The 19,127-nt window shown below is 41.0% G+C and overlaps 1 protein-coding gene across 2 annotated transcripts in view; it reads right to left on the bottom strand.

Moving 5' to 3' along the window:
• Window positions 1–19,127, bottom strand: part of prkcaa (protein kinase C, alpha, a) — a 211,742-nt gene that overhangs the window by 79,416 nt on the left and 113,199 nt on the right. For both annotated transcript variants that reach the window (XM_033624304.2, XM_033624302.2), the window contains exons 4-5: window positions 15,146–15,257; window positions 13,722–13,850 (exon numbers count right to left, since the gene is read on the bottom strand). In XM_033624304.2, the coding sequence (XP_033480195.1) occupies window positions 13,722–13,850; window positions 15,146–15,257 (241 nt within the window). The remainder of the gene's footprint in view (window positions 1–13,721; window positions 13,851–15,145; window positions 15,258–19,127) is intronic.

Raw genomic sequence — 19,127 nt, 5'->3', positions numbered from 1 at the left:
TCATCAGCTTTGTGTAATCAAATTGCAGATACAGCCAAGCTTTACTGAGCTTTCTGAACTGGTGACGGTGGATCAGCACATGGATTCACTTTGTAATCCTGACTGCCTCATTAAATCTGTTCATAGAGAAGCTTACACCACTTCTCCTGCAAACTCCATGAAGTTTTACTCCTTGCTGTCAAGAAAACAGTCACATGTAAGAAGAAAGCTTTTATGTCTCTCTCTCTCTCTGGTACATGTTGCACAGGTCTGGACTGCTTGGCAGATTTCATTGCTGATTTCCTTGGTCAGACTGCTGAAAAAGTTGAATTTCTGCACACTATATAGAAGGCTCATTGTAATGCAGACTGAAACTACTTAGGCTAAAAGTGCTGCACAAGCACAAATGGTCTAGCAGGGCCGACATTAGTCTGGGTCTCTCTTCTCTCGCTGGCTTCTTTTTTTTTTTTTAATCACCCAGTCAATGATAAACATGCACTTATGTCAACTTTTGTTTAGCAAAATAGAGGAGTCAAAAATGAAAGAGAAAAACCAAAAACTAAGAAGAAAGAAAAGCCAAGCAAGGCCGAAAAAACGTTAAGTGATGAAAGGCAGAGGCATATGTTAAAATGGCGTGAAGACAGTGTGCAGCGACACGCTGAGAAGAGGGAGCCGTGGCAGGGCAGCGACGACAGACTGGGAATACCAATGACATGACTTCTGGAAGTCTGGCAGCAGAAATCACACGGCAACAAAGTTCAGCTGTTCTACGAGCTCCATGGAGACACAGAGAGTCTGTGTGTGTGAGTCTTAATATGATGAAGACATTTGTCATTAGGAAGAGTAAGAATAATCACACAGGTCAATTCCTTTACTGCCAGAGAGGGATGATAGTTTCAAGCCTTTCTGTAGCTCTCCACATTTTCTCAAACAATTTAACTGTTCATTCCTGTATGTTACGGTCAACAACATATGTTACAGAAAAATGTGTCCGAGTTAGTGATGGTAGTGTCCAAATACTGCAAATGCTGGATTGCAAATAGCGAAACGATTCTGAGTTCATTTTGTAGGGGACAATCTGGTTTTACTGGAAATTAAAAGACAGTTGCCATAAAAATGCAAACATCATCACTGGGGGACGATAAGGTCTCTTTACAGAAAATCAATGGCAAAACTTGAAGAAAATAAGACCATCACATTGTGTTTCACAAAAATAAACTAGGATGAATACTTGAGTTATGGCCAAAAACATGTTTTGTGAGATCACAGTGACCTTGACCTTTGACCAACTAAATATAATCAGTCCATTGCTGGGTCTAAAGCCCCTACTGCACAAAAAAACTAGCATCTGCTTTTTAATGCAACAGAAATGGTTTTAATTGGCATTCACACCCAAGTAAAATGACTCTGCAGTAGACACAGGTATTTATCGCCTCAGGCTGCAACTGGCATTAATGGAAACACAACACCTGAACGCACTCATGTTGGCTCCTTTACCGGTGTGATGCAATGACACACCATCACAAAATACTGTCTTGTCTCCAACTAAGAAGCACTCAAAATTAATCTGCACTGAGTCTGAAAGAGAGACTTAATAGGTAAGAGATATATACAAAGAGGTAACCACCATGAGGTTTCCATAGGCCTCCATGCTGCTTTCTACTGTTTACCTGTTCTGTGATGTCACACGTGACACACCAAAAACACAAAAACCCACAACCAAAGGCTGTTCTTGTCTACTGGCAATGGCAAAGAAGTGCATAGCTGATTTTTAGCAGGTTTAACCTTTTTTAAAACCCACGTACATGCTCTAATTTTGGTGGAAAAGGGGTACAGGAGGACATTTGTGCCAAATCTAAATAAAGTCCCTCAGGGCTGTCTTGTGATATCTCAAGACAGCCCTGAGGGACTATCTCAAGACAGTCCCTCAGGGCTGTCTTGAGATATCACATTCATGAGAATGAGACAGATGTTAGGTCCAAAAACCTGTGACCTTTGGCCACCAAAACCAAATCAATTCATCCTTGAGTCCTAGTGAATGTTCGTGCCAATTTTGATTAAATTCTTTTAAGGTGTTGTTGAGATATCGTGTTTACATATACAGATGGATGGGCAACCCCAAAACCATAATGCTTCCGACCGCGGCTGTTGCCAGTGCAGTGGCATTAAAAATATACTTTCTGTGTGTACAATCCAGTCTGATCCTCGAGGAGTCATTTTTAATGGTTTACTTTTCTGCCTGTGCAAGATTAAAACGGGTGTATCTGTGTTGACATGACAATATCCCAGTGTTTTATTGCACAGTTATACTATAACCAAGCCACTAAATTGCAGTCATTCCTACATTCTTTCAGGAATTCAGGTAATTAGTGACTACACACACACAAACACACAAAGCCTTGTCTTCAACTGACACCAGATGACCCTACCTCTAAAACGTGGCCAGCCAATATTTGTTCTTCACCTCCCTGTGCAAACACAGTCTATCAAACTTAAACCAGCAGTTCTCCACCCTCTCAGTGTAACACTGTGATTCTTTGAAAGCCCACTACTTAAAAACTGCTCTAAAACACGCTGAACAGCAACACTGTGTGCCTTATATTGTAATTTAACATTAGCTTACAGGAAGTGGAGTCACCAGCATGGACGACAAGTTAATTTTGGGTGTGTATGTGCTGCTCAGTCGTGAGCTGAGTGAATGGATAATCTTAGCTAAATTAATTCCTGGTTTTAAAACTGGAAGCATAATGTGGGCTGAAATTAGCTGTTATGGGGTACATATGTAATAATGATTTGGTTAATTATAATATCTTTAATATAATTACAGTACAGTTCTGATGGATTATATCTTCATTAAAAGGCACACAGCCAGATCCAAGAAGCTCACCACAGAACATTAAGGCAGGACACACTGCTGTCCCAATGGCCAACTCCCTGCAGTGGAAAAGTGCTGGCACTGGTACCAACGCAAGTGCTGTCAGCTGTTCCATCTTAACTCTGATTCATGAGGAAAAATGTAATGGCAGGATTTTAAGTAAATCTTCTCTTGGCAAGAACCTGTTGGCTTTCCTGCACGATGACTCAGACACTACAAAGAAATGGAAATGACTGTAAGAAAAGGCTGAAGAGTGGAAGCTGTGGCAGCGAGTCAGCGGCATTCAGATCACTGGGCTGCGATCATCAATTGGCAACCCGCAGGCTGCATCCAAACCCCAGACGGAAACCTTGATCCAACCCCAACTCTGCCTTCCAGCAAGTCTTCCTCGGATTCAGGGAGCCAACAGTGAAAGACGGGATATTATTTTTGTTCGAGTGATTGGCTGACCGACTGAATAGCGATAAAAAGGGGACAAACTGACACTGCGGATCTGCACGCAAATCATAAAACTGTGTATTGATCAAGAGTTTGAAGAATTACAGAATTAAATTAAGTGGGCAAACTTGATGTACTGATCAAAACAGTTAGCTCAACGGGAAGGAGTGGTAAGAAGAAGGATGTGGTGCACCACTGAGCATTGGTTAAAATCTGACACTAGACTGTGCTGCCTACAGTGAGCACCCTAAAATAGCCTTTAAAAGAATGAGGCGATAAAGTTAGAGTGAGATGAGTGAAAAGAGATACAAGGGTTGACGAGAGAAACATTAGAGTTAGATTTATTTAGTCCTGGAGGGATATTTCTTTTCACAGCCGGTGCAACATACTGTAGCAGCACATGGCAACATACAGATAAACACACCAACTGATCCACATATAGCAGCATCGACATATGCAACTACAGTGTTGCTGCACAGGATCTACTCAGGATGTGTCGTAACACCTTATCAAGCTTGCAAAACGCTTGTGTTACAAAGTGTTGTCGAATCGCTCTCTCCAGTTCATCAACAGTTCATCCTACATTTCCCAGAATGCTGTCTAACAACCCAGATAAAAAGGGATTTACAGACAGTGTAATGTAAGTTTATCCAGATTAAAAAAGCAAATGTGCATGCAGATGAGAACAATGCCATGCACAATTTGAGATACTTGATGCATGCAATGTATGACCAGTTCAGGAGGATGAAAGCCGTGGTGAAGAGCATTCTGATATCCTCTCTGTTATAACCCTTTTCCACCAACATGGAACAGGTTCTGTCTGGTTCCTGCACCTAATTTTGAACTGTTCAAGCACTGTGACAAAAAATAAATTGGTTCTGAAGCCGAAAATGTAGTTCCCAGCTGGAACCAAAAAATAGCAGGTTTTCTTTTACCTGAAGTGCGAACTGAGACAACATTACTGGGCGTGTCATACTCTACAGGTTGGAACGAAAGGATTGAGAAGTCAGCAGCAGAGCATTAGTTAATAGTTGGTCTAAAGTTTGTTTAGGATAAAAACAAATATCTGTAATAACAGAAAAAAGCTCACAGGTTAGCAATGCGATCGGCCATCTTACCATGACTGTTTATCTCCTTTGTGCATTGTGCAACCCCCACTGTTGATGACAAATCATTGATAACTGGTTGATAGTGGTTCTGATCAAAACTATTAGATAGGACCAAGGTTCCAAGAGTCCTAAACCAAACTAGCTAGTTTGGTGGTGGGTGTCATACACTTCTCCTTGTGTGTCAGTAGACCCCAAAAGTTACACTTTTGTGATGCCAGGATGCAGTCTGTATGCTCCAAGATCAGAGCTTACTCCCATTGGGCTCCGATCAGCCAGACCACATGCTGAAGTGGCCTGGCTCGCAGTGAGTTCAGATCTCACTGAGGTGTGGACAGCATGTGGGCACAATCTGGACAATTTATCAAACATAGGTGTCACATTATCTTCCCACCACATGGGAGTTTCTCTCTCAAATGAGAGCAAAGGGAAGACCAGGGCTGATGTACAGGTGAGACCCGTTGTCTAGTTTTTTCCCATACACATTAGCTGGCTTGGCTTGACTTGGCTTAACTCAGCACATCAGCCCAGTGCAGCAGTGATTAGCATCTCCATTACATTGCCCGCTTGAAGGTGGGTCTTTAACTGATGACTGCTTGTCTTTAGTCGACGTTTTAAAACAGCGGGCTTATCCAAAGCTTAAAAGCCCTCCCATGTTTTTCCATTACAAACAGGGCAGGTAAAATAAGTTAACCTGTTTGAGGTGAGCTGTTTGCAGAGGTGCAGTAAGAGCCTGTTCTCTGCAGCTCTTCATCAAACAAATTACTGTGGCTACTCTTCCTACCTGTGGTGTCATAAGTTATCTTTGTGGGGGGGAAGCCACCAACAAAGTTCTGCTACATGTAATTTACTGATAAACACATTTCATTTCCTATAAATCCTTTGCAATAAAAGTTCCTCGTTATCCTGCTATTTAAAAGCTTTTATTGTGAAGCAGCAATGGCATGTTGACCTTTTATCAACAGTAACTTAACAGGACTCTGAGCAGCTTACAGCTGTATAGGAGCAAAATAAAGCAAATATCTGAAAGTGCAAACAGGGACAACCACGTACCTATCAGCTGTGTGCTCTGTTCGCAAACCACAAACCATGGTATCAGCTGTTCACTGTACATCATAGCCTACTGGAGACGTAACCACTCAAAAGATGGGTGAGTACTTACTACTTCCTATGTTTGTACTTTTTAAACAGAAAACACACATTTAATATGTGCTGTTCAGGGACAAGGACCAAGTAATATGTGTGCAAGAATATTTCCGATCACTTCCCGATCAGGTTGCATTGAAATGTAAAGTCTGGACACACATTTGCAGACATAGCTAAGTCCAGATCTGGTGCATCTGATTACAAAAGTGTCACTGAAAAGACAGGTGTACACACAGTCACAGACATGTCTCTTCTAATGTAGCAGCACTGTTACTGATGCTGCACTTTCTACATATGGCCAGTCATCTACAGTAATAATAACACATCAAAAGCAGCACTAAAATAGATGAGAAATGCGAGGTAGATTGTTGCCAGCTGCCAACCATCAGTCAGAAGCTGTTAACAGTGTTTAGCATGGATTTTGTCTTTAACTGTGATCGGCCGCTACACCTCCAGAAGGTTCAAAAGTAAAAATCTAGCTTCCCTGATCCACCCACATTTATATCTACTCTGAGCACCAATCTGACCTACACACACCTACACTGCACCTACATATAAAACACACTGACACCTACAGTGCAGCATTAGTGTGGCAAAAAGCAGAAAACACATTTGGACACCGAGGTAAGAAGAAAAAATCGAATGAAGAGGTTAAAGCAAAGTGGAGTGAGATGGAGAGCAGAGGGCTTGTTAAATGAGGCTTTTCTGCAGAACTGGGTGAGTCAACGAGGGAACAAAACGGAAATGTAATTATTACCACTGTCTCTCACACACTCTCAAAGGACCTGAAAGCGGCTGGGGTAGCGTGCACATGCCTGCACACACGTACACATTCACACACATTGATGGGGATAAGTAGGAATAAAGGAATATGAAATTAAACTACAGAATACCCTCTCCCAAGTGTACTCTGGATATTTGCACTGAGTCAATGAACAATAGGGTTTCTGAAACAAACAGGAGGGTGGCTTCCTCAGCACCAATGGACAGAGAGGAGCTGTGTGTCAGCAGGAATGGGAGGCGGAGGACAAGGTTAGTGGGCTACGTATGTCCTTCAGAGACAGAACTTGTTTTGTCTCTTTCAGCACCTCCTCTCCCATCGCCATTTCACGCTAACTCACAAAAACACACAGTCTCACAACTCGTGTTTTCTGGGAACTGCACAAATAATCTCTGTGTTTCTATATGACTCATTATGACATTTAGGGCATGTCGGCGTTGGTGCCAAAAAGTCTGTGTTGCTGTTGGTCTGGTTGGAGTTCGTGTGTGGGTCCATGTATGGGTTTAAAGGACAGCTGCTTCCCTTGGCAGACATGTCACTTCCTGGTATACACTTTGGCTCCAGCTACTGGTTCACTCCTCACTCAAGAGTTGAGTGCGTGTGCTCTGTGGGTTGGTTGGGGGATTCTTGCACTCATCATTCTTGCGCTCACTCAATCAAGCTTTCTCTCTCGACTCAAAGGCACCATGTTACATTGTTAATTCCGGACATTCAAAGTCTGTCCATAACTTTTGTTACATTATAAATAGTAGTAGCTTTGCTGAGGTTCAAGACTGGTCTAGCTTCCATGGTGTACAATTTTGTCTACCATTCATCATTGCCAACGCCCTACTGACACTTACATCATATCAAAAAACAATACCCACTGACCAACAGATCAGTTTTTCACCCCTCAAAGAGAAACGTTGCTGATTTTCAACCATCTCTGTGTCAATGCAGTGTGTGCAGATGCAGTGCTTGGCTTTCCTTGCTGGAACCCCCACTCCAATCATCTGCGGGTTGACCACTGGAGCCTGCCAGCAGATGATTGGAGCCGCTGGCAGCTCTGCTCACGGGCAGATTAGCAGAGAACTCTTGTGAGTACAGCGCTGGTTGAAAAGAGCTGAAAATTCGATCAGCTGGTCAGTGGACGTGTTTTGATTGTGACTGACATTTTGGGTAGAAGTAATAAAAATCGCTGCTATAAACATTAAATGTCTGTTGAGTGTTGGGAATGATGGATGGTAGACAAAGTCATTAAATCACGTGATAATTTATCACTACACTTTTCATTTCATGTCCATTTTTACCCCTCCATTTTTCAATTCAAATTCAAATTTCATCACTTCCACTATTAATTCCAAAGCAATTTCATCACTCCATCCTTGAGGCCATTTTCTTTAACTGATAAATGGCAATTTGTGTTGTAGATGATGAATGTAAGATGGGGAAGTTGATAAGACGTGGCTCTGTTTTCAACATTTCACGACTGTTTTAATCAAATCAGCTTTAAATTAATCAAATCCCTTGATAACTTATCACTATATTTTGCATTTCCAATCCATGTTCACTGCTCTATTTTTCAATTTACATGCATTTTTATCAACTGCATTTTTATATATTTATTTCTGTTACTTTCACCCCTCATACAGTTGACTCAGATGGTTCTAAAAAAACATTTTAACTCCACACAGAGTAGTGGGAACTAGCAATTTGTGTCAACAGCTTCACCTTTGTTTCAGAGCAAATATGAACAGTGCCGGGTTATGTTATAAAAAATAATTGCTTTATTAAATGATTAAAATATGACCTAGTAATCTTCTGTGTTCAACGCGTGTATACATACACAACATTGTGGTTTATAGCAGCCAGCCTACAATTTGGAGGTATTTACTGATCATCAACAGCTAACTGAGCCCCGGCGTCGACACACTATGCACGCACAATTACACAGTCAGAGTGTTCACACCCTAATAAAAGGATGATACTTGTGTGTTTGTGGAATGATACATCTGAAGGAGATGCAAAGTTCCCTCCTTCCAGCCATCCACCGCACCTCTTTCCTGATAAACACTCTTCACCAGTGTAATACAATTCTGCTTGGCAGGCTGTCTGCACAGCGTCTACAGCAGCTAATGTAATCCATGATACAATCTGGCCTGAGTGGGCTGGTCGTGCTGGTACAGCAGTTCTATACACACACACACACACACACACACACACACACACACACAAGGAAGAGAGCACATGCAAATGATAACATGCATGTTGTGTCCTCATCAGGAGTTGGCTACTATGTACCACAGGGGGGGCAAGAGTCTGCAATATTGCAGGTGATAATGGTGATTTCCCATCCCTGGCGTACACACATTCATGCATACTGGTGCACATGAAATATGCATGGGCTTTCACACATACTGTACATCATTATCACGAGCTGACAACAGTCTGTGGCAGTGCGCGGTTTAGCAAAAATGAAAGCAATGCTGGGCCGGAGGAAGATACAGCCAGAGACTGTGTGAAGAGGGTCAGTGTTAATAAAGCCATCTCATCCAGCAGGATATTGTGAGTTCTTGAATTTGATGCAGAGCAATGAGACTGAATGATAAAGCGAGAGGGAGGCAGGAGCAGAGAAGAGTCTATTTTGCAGTCTTCAGTGTAAACTAAATCCTGTTCATTCAAGAGTTTTGCACTTTACAGCAGGTTTTGTCACCTTGAAATTTAGTTCTTCTTTTTTCAGTTCTATAACTGTGGACATTCCTCTGCCTCTAAATGCTAAGTAACACTGCTGCAGACCCTGCTACTTAATCCCAAGGAGAATACATCAGTATATATATATAACTGTATAATCTACACTGACTGCAAATACAGTACGTGACATATATTGGAGCAGATGACTGATCTGTGGGAGATAAATGCATATTAAGAGGTACCACCAGATGGAGAGGGAGACACCACGGTCTCAGCCTAAAATATCGCATAAATATTTGTGCATTATTTGACCAACTCAGTGTGCCTTGAAATGAGCTCAACTGGCGTTTAAACTGTTGTCACTGTTTAGGTATTTCCAACACTTGGCCATAAAAAGGTTTTATGGAGGCTAAATATTTATAAACTATTGTAAGACCCAGATACGATATTTACAACAACTAAAAGAAATACATTCTCTGGGAAAGTAAACTACTTTATGCGAGTGTGTTTGTGTAATACATACAGTTGAGGAAAGCAAACTTGCCAAAGGTGAGAGTCAGACATTTGGCGAGACCATGCACGATATTAGTCATAACCAATCATAATTAGTGCTTTATGTACCCATATATGTCCATCCTTTCCACCATTGGAGTTTGCCTTTTTTAGCTGAGACTAATGGAAAGTGTGATTCGAGTGAATGCAACTGTGTGCAACGATCCTAAATGCAAATATGGAGAGCAAACTTTCAGATAATGAGCACAGTGAATGAGACAAACATGCACAAGTCATTGTGTTCATTACTCAAATAAATGGTCCCTAATGTTCGTGTTGTGTTAGGCATGCCTGCCCACATTCCCATTGTTCATTCTAGTGATAATCTGATAAGTGAATAAGTCAGTGAAGTTCAGTGCCAGGGTCTTGTGATGCACTGACCTCTGTAAGCCAGCTAATTGAATGATTATGCGTTGGCTCCTTGCAGCCACTATTGTTGTAGCAGGTGTGCTAATGCAACAGTACAGCCAGAGGGATTTACAGGATGCCTGGAAATACAAGGCAAAAGGGGCTCCTTTACAAAGACACGCTGTTGTACTGCACTGTTTCCCAAATAAACTTGTGCAACAAACACACGCAGATAGTTTGGCCTATGTGCAGCATGCATATACAATTTTTAATTCATTTTATATAACAACCTAAAAGTTACTAAGTTATAACAGAGCCGCAGCCGCTCCAGTGATGCAGCATTCTGCAGCAGCCACGTTGGATGACCGCAGCTCTTGCATTTTCAAAACTGACAACACTACACTCACAGCACCATCAACCAGACACTGTTCATTTTTGTGCTACTTTTAGCCACAGACTGAAAACGTCACAATAGATACATTTGACAGATTACGCCTGAAATGATCTCAGCTTAACCACAGCAGCCAGTCAGCCACTACTTGCTCTGAGAGGATTATTCAACACTGTCTGCAAAGTCAATAATTATGAACTGTCAAATAATTTGTGATTTATAAACTAAAATACTTAAGCCTACATGTAGTTGTATGTATCATTTGTATTCAGAAAGCAGCAAAGGAATGCAAAAGATGAATGAAAGTAGAGGAGAAACACATTAATCTACAGTAAAGTATGGAAGCAATCTTTATCAAGAACATTAATGTATAGATTAGATATGATATGCACCTTATTTTAGAAAGCCTTACTCTTTTTTAGCTGTTCAGACAATATTAAGTGGCTGTAGAAGGATTTCTTAAGGATGTAAAAAGTCTCTGATATATGACATCACCGCTGATTACATTACATTAAGTAAATGCTATTAATAGTATCTCATTACACCCTTTTTTCTGAGCTCGGCAGACAAAGACCAGGTGTGTCTTTGAAACCGGAGGGTTCAGTAATTAAAACGTTTGGCATAGCCAGTGATATGATCGTGCAGAATAGCCTTCTAATGAATAATGGTAAGACAGCTGATTGTAAAGCCACGACCCCGCTCACAAGCAGAGCGCTCAGATCCCGTCTTTGTGAAATTCTGATGAGACATAAACGAATATATCAAGCGTTTAGTGTGCTTTGCAGAGACAATTCAGTTATGTCAGAAACTCCAGCCAACACAGAAGCAAGTCGTGACTGTTTAAAAAGGGTAACAACACGGGGCCCACGCAGCAGACCACACACCACTGCAGGACTACATATTTGGACTGGGATTGCCTTCCAAGTGTGTCGTAACAGTGAATTGCTTCTTATTGGAGAATGTTTAGCAGGAGCGGCTCTATCGATCTGTGCACCAAAAGGGAAAAGCCTTTGCAGCATACTAATAGCTGATAGTTACAAGGCCAGCCATGCAGTTAGCAGTTAGATTCACTGCATCTGGGGCTGCCTAGATAGAGTACCTTTCCCCGATAGAGACCTTGCAAGCAAACTAACTCACCATATGGCACATTCCACACTGTATGTATTTGACAAAGTAATGGATTTGTTTAGCAAATTAACTGATTATGCCTATTTATACAGCCTAAGCAGATAACCCTTATCTTTTTATTTTATTCCAGTTATTTCCTATTAATTCCAGTGGAAAGTATCCACTGGTATACAGGAATCAGAATCAGAGTTAAAGCAACAGTGTGTAAGATTTAGGGGATTTAGTGACATCTAGTGATGAAGACTGCAGATTGCAACCAGCTGAAACTTCTCCTGTTTAGCATCCCTTCAGTGTTTATCGTTCAGACGGTTTTTACTGGGAGCTGAATTATCCAGATCAATTAAACAGATCACAGGTCTCATTTATAAACATTGCGTACACACAAAACGAGGCCTGAAAGAGGCGTATGCCACTTCCCATGCAAAAGTTGTGATCTATAAAAACAAACTTGTGCAGAATGTGCATATTTATAGGGAAACTCTGACTCATGCATATGAACATTTTGCTGACAGGGGATATTGGCGACACATATGATGAGCTCTCACACATTTATTTTGCCTCATATCACACGTTACTTATACATCAACTTCATTAACGTTTAATCCGGAGGTGTTATTAGTGCTTGTGCTAGTGAGACACAATTTTTCCATAAACACCTTTCAGTTGTAAAAATCCTAAGCTTACTCAAATATCACCCCCAATTCTGCTCATTATTTCATCGGCGCTGTCTCATCATCACATCCCCACCCTCACGGGCTCAGAAGAGAGCCCTTTCAGATAGTTTTTGTGTGTAAAATCACTGCGGCGAACACAAGCGTGTAAGCACAGAGCGCACTGGAGACATTGCGGTGGCTGTCACACACTTCTCCTCACCACCTGCATTATTTTGAGTCCTATTCATAATGCAAGCCAAGACAAACATAAATAAATAAATTGTGTTCACCTATCAAACTTTCATCTTTACATGATATCCCAGGGTCAGGGATACACTGATTGTCATGATCATTTTTGCACATTGTCAGTCTAAATGCTGTAGACAACAACGCAGTGACACTTGGTTGTTGCCGTGATTCACTGGTCAAGTCCCATTGATCAGCAGGCTCATTTCCGTGCATTAACCTTGACAAGGTGCTTTGCATTGACCATTTATTATAGTTGAATGTGGGCATGTAGAGGGCAGGATATGAGGCTGATCCATGTGCCGACAATTCCAAGTTAATTTGGGATTGATAAAAGGACACTGTGCACTGTCAGGCGTACGCATAATTTTATTAATCATGATATTTTCTGGCACACACCATTTTCTGCTTTTGTCCACACGTACACTTTTAATATAAATCCTATGCACTGTTTTATGAATGCGACCCCAGGTGATTAAAACCAGTAAAAACACTGAATAAAGCTGTTTCATGTTACAAATCAGCGTTTCTCCTACACTGTTTGGCTCACCAGAGACAGGCCACTGGCCCAACACCTTCTTATGTGTGCTCATCTTTTCTCTCAGAAAAGAGTCAGACGTTCACAAGGTTTTTACCATGAGCTGAATTATCCAGAGGTCTCTTTCTCTCCAAAACAAATGGACCCAGTGATTTAAACTAGTAAAAGCACTGAATAAAGCAGTTTAACATAACATTTTATGCTCTCATCATGGAGGGGCTGCTAACTATGGTGGCCAACGCAAAAACATAAATGGCTCCATCTAAAGCCAGCGTTTGATTTCCCCATATTGGGCTACTGTAGAAAAATGATGGTGCAGCATGGCAATCTCTGTAGAAGAGAACCCACTCCCTATGTAGATGTAAACGTCTCATTCTGGTGACAAAAACGATTCTTACTTTCCGGGTGATTAAACATGAAAGAAAACTTATTATATCATATTCCATTTCTGTCGATATATCCCCCTAAATCCTGCACACTGGACCTTTAAGGCAGAGTTAATGGTGAGCAGGGTTCATTTCAGAAGTAATGGCAGCAGGGGATTGAAAGCAAATGCCTGTGTGAAATTTAACAGTCTGGGTTTATGGACAAAAAAAAAAAGGCAAAGTGTTGGAATTGATCCAGGTTTCACAACCGAAATAGAACAAAAGTGTCTGCTACCACCAACACCCTCATCTCAGCCTACCTGCAGTGACACACACACACACACACACACACACACACACACACACACACACATAGACAGAAACACATCTTCATCAAGCATCTGCCATAAACACACATCAACCAGTTCAGGCGCTTCACACCTTGCATTTTATAAGCCCATTCAATCCAGTGTGTGCGAACAGAGAGGGGCAGACAGAGGCCTACCTGTGACCTGCAGCTTATCCACAGTGACCTCACACTTGAGGTAAACACGCCCCCTCCTTTCAGTGTGATCGGTTCCACACAGGCTGGGCACGTTCATAACACACTGCTTGTGGACGTTCATATCGCAGGCTGGAGGGACAGAGAGAGGAGATAAAAGACATTAGTGAAGAGGGCTTTACATAGATCAAGATTAGCTTTTTCTCTTGATGCATATCAATTCAAACTGAATGGCTCAGGGCTTCCTTAGAGCTGGCTGAAATACAGATGCTGCTGTACATGAACATGCTACTGACAGCAACTTATTTATTTGTGGATTATATAAGATTTTCATGCATTTGTGTATTTTTAACACATTCTTTTTTTTATTAAAATAGCTATGATCTATAAATAATGAAGATATCATATTACAGTATGTTACAAAAGCAAATGTGTGCAGCCTCCTATGGCTTAATGTTCAAATACAGTAAGCTGCTTTTTCCTCGAGATTTACTTTATCTATATGAGGACAGATTTCAATTTCGTTCATGTATCATAAACATTTGGCACAATATTAAAGCATGGTTTTTTTGGAAAGCTCTGTGAGGGAGGAGATAACAAGGTTATGACCCAGATTCAGCCCCCGTGATGTCATGCATACATGGCATGTGTGTCTGCCAGCTGAACCACCCTGTCATAGATTTGGAGCAGTTCCCAACGGTTACATCATCATGCCAACAAGTCATTCGGTGAGTGAATAATAATGTTAAAGACTGGCTATGTTGCTAACTTATGCAGCTCACCAGTGCTTGGATATAATACAGTGCAATCTTATTGTCGTGTGATTAGAGGCGCAATTGATCTGCCAAAATAATTTGCCGCTCCACGTCTCTATTTATGTACACCCCGGAGCAATCATTAGGCATAACTGGTGGTCTGTAGCAGGTGGAGGATAATGTATTTAGGAGCTCATTAAGGCATTCAGACTAATCCACTAACACAAGATTAAAGGGAAGAAGACTGAGGGAGTGAGGGATATTAATAAAGACTCTGTAAAGCTTTTGATAGCAGGCCTATTCAGAGTGCAGGGAACATAGCTGCAGACTGAAAATAGACAATGTGTGATTTTAATGAGTGAAAGTGAAGGAGGAAGGGAAACACAAAGGCCTATGATATTCAGTGAGGAGGAACAATGGACTTGTTTTATTCAGGACATGATGCTGATGAACTGGCAGTAAAAAAGAATATCGTGTGCCATGTTATTTTCCTGTGCATGCCATACTTGTGCCTAATTGACCTGTACAACAGAGCGGTGCAGGACTAAGTTTCCTGCTTCAGTGTTTGACCATCAACTTTAGGCCCTACACCACTTGATACACGGAACTGACATTAGAAAATAATTGAGGACATATGATACCGCTGAGTGAGATATCAAATGAAGTACTCACAGTCGCACTTCATGCCCTGGTGGATGAGGCCATACAGCAGAGAGCCACAGTGGTCGCAGAAGGTGGGGCTCCCATAGGTGTGGATCTTGAACTTGTGCTTCGTTCTGGGATCCTGGAAAAATCAAAAGACAAATAGAGCCATAAAAAATGAATAAAATGATGACATGACTGTAAATGCAAACCAATTACCAATAGGGCTGGGTATCAGTACTAACTTTAAGATACTGATCAGAATTACCCAGTACCAAGTGGTACTATTGAAACTTCTTAGTTCAAATGATACCTGGATTTGATCCTTTCTGTATTCAGATCTAGAAACAAATGGCTATTTGTATGGATTTGGTTGCAACCAATCGCCAAAAGTATTCTTCAATTTATTGCATTTTGTGATTGGCCCACTATTACAGCAGCTACAACCTATACAGTGTGTGGTGTGCTGTAGTCAAGCATAGTGTATTCAACGGAGCTGGCAAGTGAGTGTGCTGAGATGCCACCAAAATGTTTGATAGTATGAATATACTACACACCTGTGGCGTTTGGTGCCATTTTGGTTCAAGTAAAATGCCACCAGAAGTAATCACTGAGTCATCACTATTAAAGCTACTCTTACCTTTCTTGCATTTCACACAGCACTTAGAAAAAAATTATTTGAACATCCACAACTCCCGCCTCCCTCCAAAGTCCTATCCTCCTCCTCCTGCAACTCCACCTCCCTCCAAAGGCCTACTCCCCCCTCCTCCATTACGTCCTCATTACGTCTATGACAGACTCAACCGGAGTCAGTGATGACGGATGAGTTTTAGAATAAGGTTACAGTTCTAACGTTAGATAGTAGCGTTAACATTACTAGTAAGTGGAAACGCACAAGGAAGATAACGTTAATGTTTCAGAGGCTACGCTACAGTAGGCTAACGTTAGCCATTAGCAACTGCAACATATAGCAACATATATAACATTACAGCCTATGTTACATTAGTAGACTCACAAGTCACTCTTTAGACGCTTTGCTTAACTAAAGACTGATGTCTTTCTCCCTGATTTTGTGTTAGATGGGCGGATACAATTTCAGAGTTTAAAAAAAACTCCCTACGTTGCAGAACCAATAGTAAATCTGCAGGGCGGTCCTTCAGTGGCTCGCTGAACTCTTGTGCTCGTAAACACAGTCCGACTGCGTTAAAAGTTTTAAACAAAGTCGCTGTAAGTCCTTCATTTCCACAATCTTGTGGACTGAGCACACGTTTGATAAAACAGAGTTAAATCTCTCGGCATCCATTTTCAAGCTCTCTGTGTGTTTGTTTCCTTGCGGACGAGAAAAGGGGGAGCGCATATTTCCGGGAGGGCGTGTCCTTTTAAAAAGAGGAGTTGCTTTGTTGCCGGCCGTTTTCTCCGGTGTGTTAAACACACTTTAGAAAGGAGTGTCCCCAGACTATCAGAAGGCGGAGATCTCTGATTGAGAGACTATTACATTAGAGGCAAACTAAGATGTTACGCGAGCGGTTACATCAGTCGGAGGCCTCCACGTGGGGAAGACAGACAGGACGCTCGGCCAATCATTGCATTCTGATTGGTCGGAGTTTTCTTAGAACCATATGAGAATGGTATAACTATGAGTTTTTATCGCTGGTGGAATTCACTTACATGTTAGTGTGCCATCAGCTTATTAGTAGCATTTTAACCTAAACAAAGAAAAGCGTAAAATTTCCAGAAAGGTAAGTGTCGGTTTAATCAACAACAACCCAAACCATCTGTATAGATGATGGTCATTTAGTGCTGGAGGACAATGCTAACAGGTCTTATCATAATTAAAAATATTTCACAATATTTATCATATTTATTTAAGACCCCCTATTCAGTCTATTTAAATGCAATATACTGTATATACATATACTACATAGTTTAAAACTAGGGTTGGGCAATTTATTGATATATCAATATTGTGATATGAAACTAGATATCATAATATCTTAAGTGTTGTCTTGTTTAGCTGTTCTATTATTTATCTTTACCCACTTAATATATAGTTATTGGCAAGTGCAAGTTATAGTTATTAGCAAGTATCAATTACTTTAAGGTCTGAGAGCACATGCAGTTTATGTAACTTCAACACTGGAAACTAGGAAGTAAAAAGAAACACTGATTCATAACAATGTAATGATTCAAAGCTGGGAAGCCGACTGCAATAAGAGTTTAAATGATTAAAATCGCCTTAAGGTGTTTCTCAACACTGGAACATTGTCTGATGACACCACAAAGAGAAATGGTTTTAATAATTGTTTTGGACAGTCTGACTTTCCGCAGAAGATGTTGACAAAATATATACCGACATGAAAATAAATGGTTTTTGATCTTGTGCCTTATTGTGCTTATGGTTTGTTAATTTCAGTTATTTCCTGCCTTTCACATTTGAAAAGCTGTCACACTGTTTGGAGGAACAAAAACAGTGTAACTGCATCGTGTGGCAAGTAGAACGCAAGAAAGAAATGTTAATCAGAATAATTCAGTGACATACAATGTTCTGTATATAGGATGGAAGAAAATGATTTTATTGTTGAGGGCCATAAGTTCAAAAATATCTATCCTGCGAAAATGACTTCATCCTTCATCCTCTGACACTCACACGTTAATGAAGGAAAAACAGAAGTTGAAATCAACCTACTGCATCACAGGTCACCACTGTGTGTCACGAAAAATGGGATCCACTCAGCAGACAATTTGTTGCTGATTGCCAACTGACCGCAATCACCACTTCTCTTCTTTACTTATAGAACTTCAAGTGGTAGCCAATCAATCTGTAACAGCCGTTTATTAAACCATTGTTTTGGGGTTGTCTGTCCGTCATCATTGCCAGCAACCGAGCGAGAATGGAGCTGTTTGTGCTAAATGGGCTTTAGCATTACATTAAAAAGCAGGGAGTTTAGTTAACTGCAATTCCATGATTCATTTTTAAGCACGCATAATACAGCCAAGGATTACTGTGCACTTGAAGATCTACCCCAATAAAGCGTGGTGTGGAAAAAACACACACTATTAAATATCCTCAGTTATTACCACACTGAAAAAGACACTGATATCTCAAACTGCAGAACATCAGAATGTGTGCACTGGACAATCTAAGAAGTCACCTCTCTCATGTATTGTTTTCCTTTTGGCTGGTCAGTAATGGTTTGTGCACACATGTGTAGTCATCAAAGACATCAGAGCTGCTCATTCATCACTGGCCTCCTGTTATCGCAGTTCATTGCTCCAGGCACTCTACATAAATACTATAATAGTGTGAAAAACACTAGAGTTCAATGCAGAGTGCACTGAGCATGAGTGTGTAACTGGGCAGTATAGGAGCTGTTGGTTGCAAGAGGCTGAATCATGTCTTTGTAAAGATAATACATTGCTTCTGCCATGTTAGACTTCTTTTTCCTACATGCAAGATGAAGTCCAGTTTAGATTTTGGTTGTTTGGTTGTTATTGTTCTCACATTATCAAAAACTATTTGCATGTTCACCTGGATGTTTTGCCGACAAAATGTGTGTCTCTTATGAAGAGCATGTCCACAATACCAAGGAAAGACATCCATTTGCCAGTCAGATGTAGCAGGTGGTACTGTTATGCATTAATTCAAATTATTGCACACTGTCAGTGGATTCTTCATAGAGCAGCCACATCAGTAGCCCCACACCAAACATGGCAGTAATGTATGACATTAATGGGAGAGCATAATACAGAGGAGTTATTACTCAGTTGGGCTAGGTCTCTTTACTAGGGGCCCTTGTGTTTTATGGTCAGAATATTTGGTGGAAGAAATTGTGCTTGATGTTTCTGACATTCAGCTATGAGCACAAATTGAATAGGGTGTAATGGGAGAATCTGAGAGAGCTAAAAAGCCAATACAAGAGACAAATATAACAAGTGTGTTGTCATGTCAGAAAGAGGTAAGCTTTCTACAACATGTAGGTCATGGGAAGTGTTTGAGGCAGACTGAGGAGTG

This window comes from Epinephelus lanceolatus, chromosome 3 (genome assembly GCF_041903045.1).
Source record: "Epinephelus lanceolatus isolate andai-2023 chromosome 3, ASM4190304v1, whole genome shotgun sequence".
NCBI classification, from domain to species: domain Eukaryota; kingdom Metazoa; phylum Chordata; class Actinopteri; order Perciformes; family Serranidae; genus Epinephelus; species Epinephelus lanceolatus.
The sequence above is the reverse complement of the archived record's forward strand: the minus strand, read 5'-3'. Positions and strand labels throughout refer to the sequence as shown.